Source organism: Xyrauchen texanus, chromosome 1 (genome assembly GCF_025860055.1).
Source record: "Xyrauchen texanus isolate HMW12.3.18 chromosome 1, RBS_HiC_50CHRs, whole genome shotgun sequence".
In the NCBI taxonomy this organism is placed as follows: domain Eukaryota; kingdom Metazoa; phylum Chordata; class Actinopteri; order Cypriniformes; family Catostomidae; genus Xyrauchen; species Xyrauchen texanus.
This window is the reverse complement of record NC_068276.1, coordinates 44571620-44590519: the sequence shown is the minus strand read 5'-3', so window position 1 is coordinate 44590519 and position 18900 is coordinate 44571620. Positions and strand designations below refer to the sequence as shown.

Genomic DNA, 18900 nt, shown 5'->3' with positions numbered 1-18900 from the left:
CCTTGAGCTCATGTGTGTCTCAGAGCTATTGTTTACATATTCTTCTTTTCTCTGCAATAACAACTGTACCACATCTTCATCATTATACCCAGAGAACAAATTCTTCAAACGTTGCTCCAGCGATAACCAACTTCACACTTTATGCAAAGTCCTCAAATAATTGTTTTTGTGTTATCTCTGGATACGTATGCAAAAGAGGATAATCCACATAACTCATTTCCCATCAGCCAGCCTGTCGCGCTGTACAGATCTACTTGTGAAGTGCATAATTTCTTCTGGTCTGGTTGAATCCACATTGCACTCCCCTATGTAGTGCTCTTATATCAGGCATCCATAATATTACAGCCTAGAGTGGATGAACAGTCCCCAAGCCTAACGCTTTATCCCGATGAATAGATTTCAGCCTTCACTGCAGCTCCGTCTTAACTCTCTTAGCCACTGGAGCAGAGCCACGGAAAGCTGCCTAGCCATCATAGTGCATCTGCTCTTTCATAAGGAAGAAGTGTTTGATGCTGTGCATTAGCAGAAAATATAGAAGTGAAATATTCCCCAACCCAATTTGGCAGAGGTACCAAGGCAATATGAGACGTTGAAGATGAACTGACGAGAATGCTCCTAATGTGTCATTTCCTATTCATTAACCTCTTACCAGTGGAAAAATCCAAACATGCTGCAAGAGACCTGAAGAATGGCAAAGCAAAGTTTTTTTTTTGCTTAATCATGATATTTGTTTATATGAAGTCTCTTTGCATTTATTACCTACCTCAGAGACCTGCGCTTTGGGTCCAAAATGCTAAATAACAGTGAAGAAGCAATAAAGAATTTAATAAAACAGTGTGCTCAAAGCACAACATGTGTACACCTGCATCTTTCACTGTTTAATTAACAGAGCTCAACAGGGGATCCAAACATGTATTATTCCTTCCCTTTTAGTCTACTATATGCTGCAGCTCTCTCTCTTCCTGTTAATTAATTCACTGATTTATGTATTCATCTAATTACTTGAAGCACTGAGGAAGATCAAATTTTTGTTATGCTTGAGTCCATTCTTTTACCTTTCTTTTGCTTTATTGGCAGTAAAACTAAGCTGTCAATTATTTAACTCAGAATGAAAAAGGTAATTCAGATTCACCTGCACAAATGTCCAGAATGGGCGTGAGTTGGTGGTGCTGAGAAAAAAAGGTTTAAGGTATTTGAGGCTGGTTTTGTGAACATCTCGGTTTACGTGTTGTAACCCTTGTTCCCTGAAAAAAAGCGGAACGAGATGCTGTGCTGAGAAAAGCGCTTTGGGAACAATCCTACATGTTTGTGACCAGCTGAAATATGTGTGTAACACATCAATGAACATTGACCGGAATTTATAGCCTCGGTTGGTGTAATCATTGGATGCACCTGTGACCGGGCTATAAATGGATGTGCCACCAGCATGTCATCAGATATTTGTTTCTGAAGAGCAGTCCTGGGGCATCCCAGTGCGGCAAAGAAGCGCAACATCTCATTCTGCTTTTTTCAGGGAACAAGGGTTACAATACATAACCCGAGACGTTCCCTTTACAAAAAGCTTCACTAGCATGCTGCACTGAGAAATCAAATCAAATCAAATCAAATCACTTTATTGTCATACTACCATGTACACAAGTGCAACAGTAGGTGAAATTCTTGTGTGCAGTTCTGAGCAACATAGCAGTCATGACAGTGACGAGACATATACCAATTACAATAAATAACATACTTACACAACAACAATTTACATATCAAATGTACACATACACAACACATTAATTATATACAATGCACAGTAAACAATACACACAATATAGAATACACAATATACAATAAGTGGGAGTATATGAAATATACACTCACCTAAAGGATTATTAGGAACACCTGTTCAATTTCTCATTAATGCAATTATCTAATCAACCAATCACATGGCAGTTGCTTCAATGCATTTAGGGGTGTGGTCCTGGTCAAGACAATCTCCTGAACTCCAAACTGAATGTCAGAATGGGAAAGAAAGGTGATTTAAGCAATTTTGAGCGTGGCATGGTTGTTGGTGCCAGACGGGCCGGACTGAGTATTTCGCAATCTGCTCAGTTACTGGGATTTTCACGCACAACCATTTCTAGGGTTTACAAAGAATGGTGTGAAAAGGGAAAAACATCCAGTATGCGGCAGTTATACCACTCGTTACAACCGAGGTATGCAGCAAAACATTTGTGAAGCCACAACACGCACAACCTTGAGGCGGATGGGCTACAACAGCAGAAGACCCCACCGGGTACCACTCATCTCCACTACAAATAGGAAAAAGAGGCTACAATTTCCATCACCAAAATTGGACAGTTGAAGACTGGAAAAATGTTGCCTGGTCTGATGAGTCTCGATTTCTGTTGAGACATTCAGATGGTAGAGTCAGAATTTGGCTTAAACAGAATGAGAACATGGATCCATCATGCCTTGTTACCACTGTGCAGGCTGGTGGTGGTGGTGTAATGGTGTGGGGGATGTTTTCTTGGCACATTTTAGGCCCCTTAGTGCCAATTGGGCATCGTTTAAATGCCACGGTCTACCTGAGCATTGTTTCTGACCATGTCCATCCCTTTATGACCACCATGTACCCATCCTCTGATGGCTACTTCCAGCAGGATAATGCACCAGGTCACAAAGCTCGAATCATTTCAAATTGGTTTCTTGAACATGACAATGAGTTCACTGTACTAAAATGGCCCCCACAGTCACCAGATCTCAAACCAATAGAGCATCTTTGGGATGTGGTGGAACGGGAGCTTCGTGCCCTGGATGTGCATCCCACAAATCTCCATCAACTGCAAGATGCTATCCTATCAATATGGGCCAACATTTCTAAAGAATGCTTTCAGCACCTTGTTGAATCAATGCCACATATAATTAATGCAGTTCTGAATGCGAAAGGGGGTCAAACACAGTATTAGTATGGTGTTCCTAATAATCCTTTAGGTGAGTGTATATAAGTAGTTGAATTGAGGAGAATATGTTGATAGTCCAGTGTAATATTATAGATGAATAAAGTGCAGTGCTAATTATTGATCCTGATAGATCAAGTGTTCAACAGTCTGACTGCTTGGGGGAAGAAGTTGTCATGTAGTCGACTGGTGCGGGTCCTGATGCTGCGATACCGCCTGCCTGATGGTAGCAGTGAGAACAGACAATGACTCGGACCTCCGCTTTTAATTCTTCTAACACGGAGGAGCGTAAACAAGCCAGTTATGCCCTCCGTAACACCATCAGTGAAGCCAAACGCCAGTACGGGCACAAACTTGAAGGTCAGTTCAACACCACTGACTCTAGAAGCATGTGGCAGGGAATTAATACCATCACGGACTACAAACGGAATAAAGACTCCGCTGTGAACACCGCTGCATCTCTCCCGGACGAACTTAATACATTTTATGCTCGTTTTGAGGACAGTAACACCGCCCTCGCGGAGAGAGCACTCGCTGCTGACGCTACAGAGGTTGATTCACTCACCGTCTCTGTTGTGGATGTAACCCGATCCTTCCGACGGGTGAACATCCGTAAAGCTGCGGGCCCAGACGGCTTTCCAGGCCGCGTCATCAGAGCGTGCGCGAATCAACTGGCTGGTGTTTTTACGGACATTTTCAATCTGTCCCTCTCCCTGTCTGTAGTCCCCACATGCTTCAAAACATCAACCATTGTGCCTGTACCGAAGCAAGCCACAATCACTTGCTTAAATGACTGGCGTCCTGTTGCTCTGACCCCCATCATCAGCAAATGCTTTGAGAGGTTAATCAGAGATTACATCTGCTCTTTTCTGCCCCCCTCTTTGGACCCATTGCAGTTTGCCTACCGCAACAACCGCTCCACTGATGATGCCATTGCATCTACACTTCACACTGCTCTCTCCCATCTGGAAAAAAAGGAACACATATGTGAGAATGCTGTTTGTAGACTACAGCTCAGCATTCAACACCATAGTGCCCTCCAAGCTTGATGTGAAACTCTGGGCTCTGGGCTTAAATGGCTCGCTGTGCAGCTGGATCCTGGATTTCCTGTCAGGCAGACGTCAGGTGGTTAGAATGGGCAGCAACATCTCCTCATCACTGACCCTCAACACTGGAGCCCCGCAGGGCTGTGTTCTCAGCCCCCTACTGTATTCCCTATACACGCATGACTGTGTGGCAACACATAGCTCCAATGCCATCATTAAGTTTGCTGACGATACGACGGTGGTAGGTCTGATCACTGACAATGATGAAAGAGCCTACAGAGAGGAGGTGCACATTCTGACACGCTGGTGTCAGGAGCACAACCTCTCCCTCAACGTCAGTAAAAGCATGGAGCTTGTGGTGGATTTCAGGAAGAAAGACAGAGAACACAGCCCCATCACCATCAATGGAGCACCGGTAGAGATAGTCAGCAGTTTCAAGTTCCTCGGTGTCCACATCACTGAAGAACTCACATGGTCCGTCCAAACTGAGGCCGTTGTGAAGAAGGCTCACCAGCGCCTCTTCTTCCTGAGACGGCTGAGGAAGTTTGGAATGAACCACCACATCCTCACTCGGTTCTACACCAGTACTGTAGAGAGCATACTGACTGGCTGCATCACTGCCTGGTATGGCAATAGCACCGCCCACAACTGCAAAGCCCTGCAAAGGGTGGTGCGAACTGCCAGAAACATCATCGGAGGTGAGCTTCCCTCCCTCCAGGACATATACACTAGGCGGTGTGTGAAAAAAGCTTGGAGGATCATCAGAGACTCCAGCCATCCGAGTCATGGTCTGCTCTCACTGCTACCATCAGGCAGGCGGTATCGCAGCATCAGGACCCGCACCAGCCGACTACATGACAGCTTCTTTCCCCAAGCAGTCAGACTGTTGAACACTTGATCTATCACGATCAATAATTAGCACTGCACTTTATTCATCTTATATCTCACACTGGACTGTCAACATATTCTCCTCAATATACTACTTCATATATATATATATTTCATATACTCCTTATTGTATTGTATATTGTGTGTGTTGTATATAATTATTGTGTTGTGTAAGTATGTGTACATTTGATTTGTAAATTGTTTTGTGTAAGTATGTTGTTTATTATAATTGGTATATGTCTCGTCACTGTCATGACTGCTATGTTGCTCGGAACTGCACACAAGAATTTCACCTACTGTTGCACTTGTGTACATGGTAGTGTTACAATAAAGTGATTTGATTTGATTTGAAATGGCGGCCACATAAACCCTGAGAGTAGCGGGGCATAGGCCTGCTGACAGTTTTTCCTGCAAAAAGTCCAGAATTGAAACAATCTGGCAGTTAACTGGATCTGCATTATGAACTTTTAGTAGAGGGAAACGCATACAGGTGCATTCTGGGCCATGTATGCGTCAACCGTCCAGCCCCGGCGCTGTTCATAGAGGCGAAGAGATCCTCTTCTGCCCTGTAAAATCTCTCCAGATTTGTTCCAAGTGGAGGGAGCCCTAGCACTTAAAATGGTCTAGATAACCTCAGGAGAAAGCACTGTGTACCTCAGTTGGTACCCTACAGGGGCCAAGCATGAAAGGTTCCACAATTCGGGCAGGGGATGAAATATTATCCCCTGTGCCTAAGAAAGAAGGTCCTTCCTGTTCGGAATCGCCCAAGGCAAGCCGTCGAGGAGAGATATTAACTCTGAGAACCATACCCTGTTCGGCCAGCGCAGCGCTATCAGTAAGAGGCAAGACCCTTGCTGGTGAACTCTGGCCAAGACTCCCGGGAGCAGAGAAACCGCAGAAAAACGCATACAGACGCATTCCGGGCCATCGTGTCCAGACCTAGGGGGCTGGGTGACTCAGGGAGAAGTAGAGGAGACATTGCGCTGTTCATAGAGGCAAAGAGGTCTTCTTCTGCCCTGTAAAATCTCACCCAGATTTTTTCCACTTCCTAGGGGTGGAGTTTCCACTCCCCGTCGTTATTTTCTGTCTGGACAGTCTGTCTTGGGGCCCAGGGCTTTAGCTGATGTGAATGTGGACCTCATTGATGGCTTATGTAAGAGACTGCCACTGTATTGCCCACCCACACCAAGACATGGCAGCCTCTGGAGGAAGTATTTCAGGGCCAGAAATACAGCAATCAACTCAAGACAGTTACTGTGAAAACCAAGCTGACGACCCTCCCATCCCCTTGAGCTGTTCGACAACATAAAGGGCACCTATTATGGCATTTAAAATGTTCCTAATATTGTTTTGGGAGTCCCCAATAACAGTTTTACATGCATGCAATGACAAAAAACACTTTTGTTGTATTATAATATGCATTTATGTTTACCTGATTTGCTCACCGACTCCAAATGATTCGTTCAACGACTAATTTTTCCAAACCCCTCCTTTGCGTGACGCTAATCTGCGGTGATTGGTCAGATGACCCAGTCAGTTGTGATTGGTATACTCTGTGCAGAGATTGTTGGAAACGGAACGCCCATCACTGCTTTGTAGTAAAAAAATCAAAATCAGAGAAGGAATTTGAGTTGATATATGTTAGCGATCATAGCCCAAAGTTCGGTGTTAAACACCCAATCAGTTATTGTTTGCTTTAGCCCAACGCATAAACATATTGGTAAAGCACTGCATTACTACAAGTTATTGCTCTATTCTTTATGACAACTCCAATAACATCGACAAACATTTCACATATTTCAAAAAAATTGACATTGGAGACCTAGAAGCTGGGCTGAGCGTAACTTACACAACACACACAAATACTTATTAAGCATGCTAAAAAACACATAAAAGCAACAATTATTAATAATACTTACAGGTTGTGATTCGGAGGAGGAAGCTGATCCAAATAAACTTGGTACTGAACCTTCCTTCAGTATCAACCGGCTCGCAAATCCACACTTGAAAGCATTCATGTTCGTAAAGCAATCGTCATTACAATTACACAAACACAGCACAAGGTTCGGGCTATACTTGTGTGGTATAGTTGTAAATATAAACTCTAGCCAATGATTCTTCACATGCTCGTCCCTGGGCAGTGAAAAAAAGGTCGCTTTTGATATGCACTTCAGAACACAACGTCTTGTTTTCGACATGATGTTTTCAAATTTTCCCTGGTGTCTGCGCGCGCAGTGAGTGGGCGCGGCCAATTTGATAATTTTTCGTCTTGACGTCACAACGAAAAGGAAAATGACTCGTTGGAAAAACGATTCATTACATTAACTCAGAGTCAACTCCTACTTTTGAGAGACAATAAATTTTTTTACGATGAACTTTCATATATAAAACTTTGCAGGATGTTTTTGTTCACTTAAATCTATGTTACACACTACATGAAAGGTAATTTTCAAAATTCCATAATAGGTGCCCTTTAAGACCACTACCCAGCCCTGTCGTTAGCAGCCTGCAACGACGAGACGCACCTAGAGTGGGACCCAAGGTAAGAAACCGGGGTCTGAACCACATAGAAAGGGAACGAAGCATGCGGCGCGTAACCCTTATTAGCCCTAGGGGATTGGCCCTTGGATGAGATCCCCTGGCTTTTAGCCACAGCTGAAATGGTCTCATATGGAGCAGGCCCAAAGGGATCACCATGGACGCAGATGCCATGAGACCTAGTATTTGTTAATACTGGTGAACAGTGCAACCGTGACCTAGCCTGAGTTTGCTCAGGGTGTTCTGAATGTTCTGATGGATACGAGCGGGAGACAACTGTGCCCGCATCATGATCGAATTCCATATAACCCCCAGATAGGTGATTCCACGGGTGGGAAAGGGAATGCTCTTTGACATTGAGTCTCAGACCTGGAGAAACCATATAAGCCAAGACAATATCCCTGTGCTGAACTGCCAGTTCTTGGAACTGCACTAAGATCAGCCAGTCGTCTATGTAATTCAGAATGCTGATGCCCTGGTGTCATGAAGGAGCCAGTGCTGCATCCATGCATTCCATGAATGTGCGGGTTAATAGGGCTAGGCCGAATGGAAGATCCCGATACTGGAAGGCTTCGCCCCCGAAAGTGAACCTCAGGAACTTCCTGCTGTGGCGGAATTTCTATATGAAGATATGCGTCCATGAGATCGATGCTCTGAAGAAAAGGACCCATTTATAGCCTGGTCACAGGTGCAAACCAACCGAGGCTATAAATTCTGGTCAATGTTGACGTGTTACACACATATTTCAGCTGGTCACAAACATGTAGGATTGTTCCCAAAGCACTTTTCTCAGCGCAGCATACTAGTGAAGCTTTTTGTAAAGGGAACTGTACTTTTACTTTCAAGTACAATGTTGTCTTTTAAGTTTTAACATTGGTTCTTGCAGAGTGAAAGCGCATCTTGAGCTGAATAGAACATCTGAATGAAAGTCTCATACGAGGTATATAATAAAGCAGGTTATCAGGGCAGGAGAACCTAAATTCAGTACGTTTTCATGAACCATTGTTTAAAATGGCAAGGAGAAGAAAATAATATATTTTTTTTATACCTCTTCAACTAATTTAAGGTTTACTGGTGTGTATGTTTCCATGGTGGTGAGTTTCCAAGGCTACACTTGACAATCACCTTTAAGAGATGTTTTTTTTACTTTAGAAGTTTCAGCCAAGGTCTGGCCTTGTTTATACAGATGTCTGCTTTCCTCATTGTTCCATTTAACAGTTTTAGTCAGAGTAAGAAGTCTTTGGTTTACTGGTGTGTAGATTTTAGCTGTGGGCTTTTTAGCTGTGTATGTCTGTGGCTCTGTTTTCATGAGCTGCTCTCATTCTTCAGGTGCAAATGCCAAATTACGCTACCAGATTACATCAGGTAACGTGGGAGGTGTTTTTGACATGGAGCCTGAGGTGGGAACCATCTTCATTGCTCAGCCTCTAGATTACGAACAGAACAAGCTCTATAAGTTGCACGTCTTGGCCTCGGATGGGAAGTGGGAAGATTACGCCACCGTAATAGTCACCATTGGGAATAAGAATGATGAGGCACCTGTGTTCTCGGTGAATGAGTACTATGGCAGTGTGACAGAGGAGCTGGACGGTTCTCCTGTTTTTGTGCTGCAGGTACTACCATACAAGTCAGAACTCTGTTCTTTATTTTCTGATTATAAATGTGTTATTTTAAAATATATTAACTTTATTATGGGTCCTATTGCTTTATAAAAACGGAAAATTGTATACATAATAAAACTCCATAAATAACAAAAACACTTTGAGAAGTTACTGTCATCCACATGTGAATTACCCCATTTATTCCCCGTTAATGGGCTGTTTGAAAATAAAAAAAAACAACAATTCAATTTGAAATTGCCCAAGCACTCATTATGTGCATCTTAGCTGGGTTTTTTTAAGTTTTATAATTATAGAGAAAACTGTGATTGGATTGTACTGAGCGTTTTATATTCTTTAACTCAACCTCATTGATATTAAGTCTTTAGAGGTTTATGCATTCATTTTAAAGTTTTACAAGTCCATTCCTAGACGTTTAAACTGCAACTAGTGACACCACTCTGTTTGTCCAAATGCCTAACCCTAACTTAATTTTCCTCAAATTAGATTTTTATCAAAATGTTTTTATAAAATCCAATACATTCTCTTTGATGTTGTAGGTAACAGCCTCCGATCCAGATAAGGATGCGGACCAGGAGGCTTTGAGGTATTCCTTGCATGGTCAAGGTGCTGAAAGTGAGTTCATCATTGACGAGATGACAGGCAAGATCTATGCCCAGAGAACTTTAGATCGTGAGGCAAGGGCAGTGTGGCGTTTTGTGGTACTGGCCACGGATGAGAGTGGCGAGGGGCTAACAGGATTCAGTGATGTCATTATCAACGTGTGGGACATAAATGACAATGCTCCCATTTTTACTTGCACCCCAGACAGTTGCCATGGTGATGTGGCAGAGAATTCCCCTCCAGGCACTCATGTTATGGAGATGACAGCCACTGATCTGGATGATGCAGCTGTTGGACAAAATGCAGTACTGGCCTATCGAATTGTAGGTAATGCTGCCCTCAATGGAGGTAACAGTGGAGTGGATGTGTTTAGCATCAACCCTGCTACCGGGACAGTTTCAGTGGCTATGTCCGGCCTTGACAGGGAGCAGACTGACTTATATGTCTTGGTGGTGGAGGCACGAGATGGGGGAGGTATGACAGGAACAGCCACGGCAACCATACACATAATTGATGTTAATGACCATGTGCCACGTTTTCTGGACCGGTCATGCTCAGTGCGTATCCCTGAGGACACTGAGCCCAACATGGCAGTCATTGAGCTGACTGCTGAAGATGCAGATACTGGGGAGAATGGTCAGCTGACCTTCAGTGTAGTGGCTGGTGATCCTGAACAGAAGTTCTACATGGTGAGTCATCGACAGGAGCAGCGGGGGACCCTTCGTCTCAAAAAGCGTCTAGATTATGAAAGACCAGGCGAGCAACGTTTCAACCTCACCATCAAAGTGGAGGATCTGTCCTACGCCAGCCTGATACACTGCACGCTAGAGGTAGAAGACTGCAATGACCATGCCCCAGTCTTCATCCCACACTTTCTGCAACTACCTGCGTTACAGGAGGATGTTGCCCCAGGAGCTAGTCTGGCAAGTCTGGCAGCTAGTGATTTGGACTCAGGGCTCAACAGGGAGATCACTTACAGCATCACTTCAGAGTCTGATCCATACCATTTATTTTCTGTGGACCAGTCGGGGTTGGTCACTGTGGCTAGTGAGCTGGACAGGGAAAGGTTTGCACAGCATCACTTGGTTATCTTAGCGACCGATCACGGCACACCACCATTGACCGGCTCTGTGACTATCCAGATGGCTCTGCTGGATGTGAATGACAATGGCCCGGAATTTGAGGCTGCCTATGCACCAATAGTGTGGGAGAATGTTCTGGACCCACAGGTTGTGCGGCTTAACCAGAGCTCCACATTGCTGAGAGCCATGGACCGAGATTCAGAGGAAAATGGCTCTCCGTTTTCCTTCTCTGTCCCTCTGGAGTTTCGTTACAGCAGTGACTTTCACCTGCAGGATAACGGCAATGACACCGCCACTATCACTGCCCTGAGGGCCTTTGACAGAGAGAGACAGAAAAAGTTCCTCTTACCTATCATCATGACTGACAGTGGCAGTCCACCAAAGACCGTAACGAACACCCTCACTATCACCATTGGTGACGAGAATGACCATGCCCACACAGCTGGACAGAAGAAAGTGTTCATAAACTATCACAGAGGTAAATGGAACTAACATCATATGTAATGACCATGAAAAGAGACAGTAATGATGGGAAAGTGATATTAATAAAAATTTCCAGAGAATGTAAACTGATTTATCGCTGTTTGATCATTGAATTTAAATTGTTTGTTCATTCCTCTGATCATTTGTATAAACCATTTGACTTTGCAGACTTTATATTTATTTTAATTGCAAAATAAGTTGAGATAGCTGGGACTAAAATAATAGCCCAACCTTCTACAGTTGTAGAAATATGTCTGTGGTTCTGTAGCACGGTTCTAAGGACGATTCTGCACGGTGCTGAACACTTGCAGTGACACATACGTAGACACTCAGACACGTGCACACTCAGTGCTTTGCAGACACAAGCATACTAATATACTGTATATAAACCTGCTGCACACAGATTTGACAGAAGCGTTTTTATAATGACAGGGAGAATGCCAACCAATGTGCTGGGAAAGGTTTACTCCCCAGATCCAGATGACTGGGATAACAAGACGTATGCCTTTGAGGGACACGTTCCCAAGTAAGAATTTTCTTTTTTACTACACTTTCATTCCAGCTCATTTTTTTTCTTTCTATGTCCATATCATTACATCATCCCATTCACCCTGTGAACATGTTTATACACATCTCTCAGCTCTCTTCCTCCCACACATTTTTGTTCACACTTTGTGCTCTTTAAAGGGGTCGAGGGATCTTTGAGAACAATGTCTAACCCTTCCTTCTCCTCACTTACCAGCATTTCTCTTTCTCTCTTGCTCTTCTCTATTGATGTTGTGCACTTTAATCGAGACAAGTGTACAGTGAACAGATGATCCTGACAGGGCCAGCTGCAGCCTTGATATATCCAGAGCACATAGGTGACTGAGCTCTCTCGCTCTCTCAGTATCCTCACTATATACAACATAATGTGAGAAGACTGATATCTCTGTGGAAGAGGGAGAGAGTATATCTAAATATTTACTTTATTAGGAAGCATGTGCAAGATATTAATTGCAGATTCCATTGAAGCCTATGTAAGGGAATTTCAGATCAATATAACTCAAAAGTGAAAAATTGTTATTACAGTGAATTAGAACCAAAATAATAGGTAAATTATTCAGAATTAATAATGAACACTTTATCAACTATTCATCCACCAATAAATTGAGATTAGGGTATTATATTAATTCTGGACAGAATGTTATCCCTGTGGCCAACTGTAATAATATCATAAAGTTATGATCACTGATTATGAGCAAGGTAACAAAATTGACAGTTTAAGGTAATAACTTGTAAGCACACAGCACAAGACACTTGCATGTAAAATTATACAAGACATTGTTGAACTACTCTAATACACATAAACTAATCAAACGATAACACACACACAAACACACATATGTTGGTCTACCTATCATTATGAGGACTTTCCATAGACATAATGACTTTTATACTGTACAAACTATAGATTCTATCCTCTAAACCTAACACAACCCCTAAACCTAACCCTCACAGAAAACCTTCTGCATTTTTACTTTTTCAATAAAACATTGTTTAGTATGATTTTTAAGCGATTTGAATTATGGGGACACTACAAATATCCTCATAAATCACATTTATAGCATAATACCCTTGTAATTACTAATTTGTAACTTACAAAATTGTCCTCGTAAATCACAAAAACACGCACACACACACACACACACACACACACACACATTCATTCATTCATTCATACAGTGGCAGGAAAATTGTGATATTAATGGAGGATGAATGGAGTTCAGTGTTAGACATTATTTCTTAGACCGCAACCTGAGAGAATCATAATACTAACTATTCAACCTTAGTGCGTTTGCTTAATAAGATTTGCACCAGTTCAGCAAGAGTTAGGAGACTGATATACTTGCGTTTGGTTTCTCCTGAGAGTTTACTGGAGGGAATCTCGGCAGCGCCGGTTGGTCAATGTTGAGTTCTCAGGAAAACCACTCTGGGGTGAATGGATGATTGGGTTTGCAGAGTGGAGCCTGCTGTGCCAGTTGCCTGATTACATGTTGCTGTGCAATGACGTTTTCTCCACGTCTTGAGGAACTGCTGGAAGCAAGGACTTTAAGGAGTTATTCTTTGGTGAGGTTTTACAAAGGCTCAGAAGGAAAAGTTGATGAGTCTTGGAATGAGCTCATGGTGGTTGTAGAGTGTGCAATAGGACGAGTGTAAAATCTAGCAAATGCAAATGTCAAGCAAAGCAAACGCCAACTTGGACTGATTGTCATTGGGTTTTAACCATGTCGATCTGGTCCATCCCCAGAAGTGTTTCTCCCAATCAGATTTTGCCTTGGGTGGGTTATTCTGTTCATGCATGTGATTAGCATAAGATCCACATTATTGTGTGCGCCCAAACTTTTGAGAGTTTTAGTAAACTCTTTAAGAAACAACTTTCATAGTGTACATATGGTGCATCCTACACAAATTTGCATTGTATCAAAATACTAGAAATCATTCATCAATCAAAGAGATACCAAATAACATATACTTCCTATAATTGAGTTAGAAGTTCATAAGATTATAGCTGTAATAAAGGATTAACACAAAGAAAGAACTCCACAGGTTATATAAAACATACATGATAATATACAGTGAGGAAAATAAGTATTTGAACACCCTGCTATTTTGCAAGTTCTCCCACTTGGAAATCATGGAGGGGTCTGAAATTGTCATCGTAGGTGCATGTCCACTGTTTGAGACATAATCTAAAAAAAAAAATCCAGAAATCACAATATATGATTTTTTTAACTATTTATTTGTATGATACAGCTGCAAATAGGTATTTGAACACCTGTCTATCAGCTAGAATTCTGACCCTCAAAGACCTGTTAGTCTGCCTTTAAAATGTCCACCTCCACTCCATTTATTATCCTAAATTAGATGCACCTGTTTGAGGTCGTTAGCTGCATAAAGACACCTGTCCACCCCATACAATCAGTAAGAATCTAACTACTAACATGGCCAAGACCAAAGAGCTGTCCAAAGACACTAGAGACAAAATTGTACACCTCCACAAGGCTGGAAAGGGCTACGGGAAATTGCCAAGCAGCTTGGTGAAAAAAGGTCCACTGTTGGAGCAATCATTAGAAAATGGAAGAAGCTAAACATGACTGTCAATCTCCCTCGGACTGGGGCTCCATGCAAGATCTCACCTCATGGGGTCTCAATGATCCTAAGAAAGGTGAGAAATCAGCCCAGAACTACACGGGAGGAGCTGGTCAATGACCTGAAAAGAGCTGGGACCACCGTTTCCAAGGTTACTGTTGGTAATACACTAAGACGTCATGGTTTGAAATCATGCATGGCACGGAAGGTTCCCCTGCTTAAACCAGCACATGTCAAGGCCCGTCTTAAGTTTGCCAATGACCATTTGGATGATCCAGAGGAGTCATGGGAGAAAGTCATGTGGTCAGATGAGACCAAAATAGAACTTTTTGGTCATAATTCCACTAACCGTGTTTGGAGGAAGAAGAATGATGAGTACCATCCCAAGAACACCATCCCTACTGTGAAGCATGGGGGTGGTAGCATCATGCTTTGGGGGTGTTTTCCTGCACATGGGACAGGGCGACTGCACTGTATTAAGGAGAGGATGACCGGGGCCATGTATTGCGAGATTTTGGATTTTAACCTCCTTCCCTCAGTTAGAGCGTTGAAGATGGGTCGAGGCTGGGTCTTCCAACATGACAATGACCCGAAGCACACAGCCAGGATAACCAAGGAGTGGCTCTGTAAGAAGCATATCAAGGTTCTGGCGTGGCCTAGCCAGTCTCCAGACCTAAACCCAATAGAGAATCTTTGGAGGGAGCTCAAACTCCGTGTTTCTCAGCGACAGCCCAGAAACCTGACTGATCTAGAGAAGATCTGTGTGGAGGAGTGGGCCAAAATCCCTCCTGCAGTGTGTGCAATCCTGGTGAAAAACTACAGGAAACGTTTGACCTCTGTAATTGCAAACAAAGGCTACTGTACCAAATATTAACATTGATCTTCTCAGGTGTTCAAATACTTATTTGCAGCTGTATCATACAAATAAATAGTTAAAAAATCATACATTGTGATTTCTGGATTTTTTTTTTTAGATTATGTCTCTCACAGTGGACATGCACCTACGATGACAATTTCAGACCCCTCCATGATTTCTAAGTGGGAGAACTTGCAAAATAGCAGGGTGTTCAAATACTTATTTTCCTCACTGTATATCTAAAGCAATTACTGGTGATTAATTCATATATCACCATAATCAGTCATTTTGTGATTTGTGAAGAGCAATGATTAATGTGCAAAAGTGTTATTTATACACGTTAAGGGTCTTTCACATGACTCGCGACAGCGCTGCAGAATACATTGAAGTCTATGAAGTGACGCCACTTCACACCAAAGTGTTTTTCACACATGTTTTTGCTTCACCAATAATGATGGAATGTGTTGTTAATTTAATGTACATTGTTCAGTGGATAATCCTACACCTAGAATGTTAGTTTTAACTTGAATTTTAACTGGAATTTGTCTGCATTTACTCTGCTGTACATATAGTATATTATAAACATTTTCATGTGGGTATTTGTTTTTGTTTGATTTTTGGAGTTGCAATGTGTTTTGTTCATAAAAGTTGGATAAGGAAAGCATCACTTTCCTATTGCTAACCCAGAATCACTCTTAGCATTCACTCTACCCCCTCATTTTTGATACAGTGACATTGAATTTTCATCACTTAATTGTAGTGTTTGTTTGTATTGCTTATTTTTCTGTTGTGTATTTGGTCTCATTCATGAGCTGTTGGTTTTTGTTGGTTTTGGCAAGGACATAAAGTACCCTGAAAATACGATAGTGTTACATCTTTTTATATATATATATAAACAGATATAACACAAGTGCATTTTCATATACGTGAGTGTGTGTGTGTGTGTGTGTGTGTGTGTGTGTGTGTGTGTGTGTGTGTGTGTGTGTGTGTGTGTGTGTGTGTGTGTGTGTGTGAAAACATAACAGGTTTACAACATTGAAAATCTGACATTTTCTTTTTTTTTTCATTTGATTTCTTTATTTGACTTGCTGCTGTTTTTAATATATTTTAAAAACAGCAGCAAGGCATCCGTCCATCCATCCATCTTCAACTGCTTATCCGAAGTCGGGTTGCGGCAAGGCAGCAAGGCATATAAGAAAAAAAAAATCATATGAAATAAAATAAAATGTTGATATTCAATGATGTAATCCTGTTATATTTCTCATACCTGCAGTTATTTCATCCTAAATAAGAGGACAGGATTCCTCATCATAAAGGAGAATGCCCTACCTGGAAGTTATGACTTTCAGGTGCGAGTCTCAGATGGTGTTTGGCCAGATGTGGTCTCTAGTGTGAAGGTGGATGTGAGAGAGCTACGTGACGATGCCATCTACAACTCTGCCTCTCTTCGATTAGCAGGTACAGGTTCTCTTTTCCTTTAAGAGTAATGCATGCTTTAGTGCTGTTTGAAGTAGGAAAGTCATGCATAACCACCTTATGAATTTGGAAAGCCACAACGACTTCCTCAGTTATTTGTGCTACAATGTTTACTTGCTTGCAATACAGCTCTGTTTTGAGAAGACATTTATTTTTCTTCGGCACAATTTTCAGCAATTAATTCAGCTTAAACTATGTAATATACAAATTCAACTCAGATTTTGCTTTGTTAATAATGTTAGCTTCGGCTGTCAATTTATGCATTGATAAACTTTAAACATATATAAAAATGTACAATATATGTTTGAAAATGGTACATTGACCTACATTGTTAGCTACTGTTTTCCATTGAAATCAGTGCTGTAATCAGTGTAATACTTGCATGTTGCAGTGTGATTGGTCAGGAAATAAAAATTACTGTAGATACTGTATTCAGTATAGTATGCAACTATAGTTCCCTATGTGTCACTCACTCGACGTTGTGTCGATGAGTTGACACTAGGGGTCGCTACTGCGGTGCCCAGACATCTCCGATCTTGAGAAAAGGTCAATGGAAATGGATGCCACTCTCCCTGACAAACGGGTATAAAAGAGTGATGCTGCAAACACACATCAGATATCTTCTTCGGAGCCGAGTGAGCAAGTCCACAGAGTTGAATTCCTCTGCCGCCTCCATTCATCTCTCTATGCTGTTGGATCTATGGCGCATTCATGCTGTCCTCCCCCTCGCACACCACGATTGTGGTGAGCAAATACCCCTGGGCGCTTCAGTAGCAGAAAACTACGGAGTGAACAACTTCGCTATATATATATATATATATATATATATATATATATATATATATATATATATATATAAACACATAAAAGTGTTTAATTTTCTCTAAAAGAGTAGCGCAAATGAAAAACCTATTTTTCAAGATGCCCTTTTCGTTTGTGTATGTTACTTGGTTGCGATGGTTACCTCTCCGCTTCCCACGGCCACTACCGTTGCCTCTCATGTTGGGCACTGCCCACGCAGGGACAGCGCTTGTGGATGGATCATGCTCTCACTGCGAAGGCATGATTCTGGTAACGTTGCGGTTGCAGCTTTCTCTCGTAAGAGGGAAAGCCACTCCAGTGGCTCCCCGACTCGGTCCTTCTACCCACGGGTATGAGGTGGGGTTGGTTAGCACTGGGGGCGATTTGGGGATTTCAATGGGAGCTTCTCCACCGGGAAATCCACCACAGATCTCCCATTCCCCAGCACGCTAGTTTGCCCCACCGAGTTTGCGATGTGACCGCCGGGCGAGCTCGCGGTTGCATTTGCGGCTCGTGAAGTAGATGAGCTTTCGATTACAGCATCGGAGAGTGGGTTGGTTCAGTCTGTCATGCTTGCCCAGGCAGCTTTGAGCGTCGGGATGGAGTGGAATCCTCCCGGAAGTGCATGTTGAGCTCACGGGATCGCGGCGGGCACCTTTTACTGCCCGGACCTGGTTCGCGGGCTCGTCCTCTCTCACTACCCTCGACGGTGTGGCTGCCACGGGGTGCTCGGTGACTCCCCAGGTTAGTAAGGCCTGTCCTTCCAGCCGAGGTGAAGAAGGGGTTTTACAGCCCCTACTTCATCGTACCTAAAAAAGGTGGTGAGTTGCGGCCAAGCCCAGATCTGCAAGTTCTGAACCAGGCTCTGCACAGACTCCCACCGAGATACTCGCGCAGAAATGCATTTTAGCAAGCGTCTGGCATCAGCATTGGTTTGCGGCGCCTGCATCCTCAACTATCTCGACAACTGGCTAATCCTAGCTCACTCGCAGGACATGTTGTGTGTGCACAGGGACCTGGTGCTCAGGCACCTCAGCTGCTTGCGGCTTCGGGTAAAGAGCAAGCTCGCCCTGGTTCAGAGAATCTCTTTTCTCAGTATGGAGTAGACTCTCCAATGAGCGTGCGCAGTCAGTGCTGGACTGTCTGCATGTGTTCAGACAGAAAATATTGGTCCTACTGAAATCCTTTCAGAGGCTCCTGGGCATATGTCATCCTTAGAGATGGTCACGCCGCTTGGGTTGATGCATATGAGACCACTTCAGCACTGGCTACAGGCCCGAGTCGAGAGATGAGCAAGGCGCCACGGCACACACTGCATCCTTGTCACGCAGGCTTGTCGTCGTCTATTCAGCCCTTGGTCAGACCTATGCTCCTCGCGACAGCCCCCCTGGCGAATTCCCCTGAGGAAGGACCTTCTTCCTCAGGGACGGG

The 18900-nt window shown here is 43.0% G+C and overlaps 1 protein-coding gene across 1 annotated transcript in view; it reads left to right on the top strand.

Moving 5' to 3' along the window:
• The window catches only part of LOC127659863 (neural-cadherin-like), a 422183-nt gene that overhangs the window by 250515 nt on the left and 152768 nt on the right, over positions 1-18900 (top strand). Inside the window, exons 17-20 of the mRNA XM_052149856.1 lie at positions 8747-9030; positions 9576-11199; positions 11637-11730; positions 16466-16650. Coding sequence (XP_052005816.1) covers positions 8747-9030; positions 9576-11199; positions 11637-11730; positions 16466-16650 — 2187 coding nt within the window. The remainder of the gene's footprint in view (positions 1-8746; positions 9031-9575; positions 11200-11636; positions 11731-16465; positions 16651-18900) is intronic.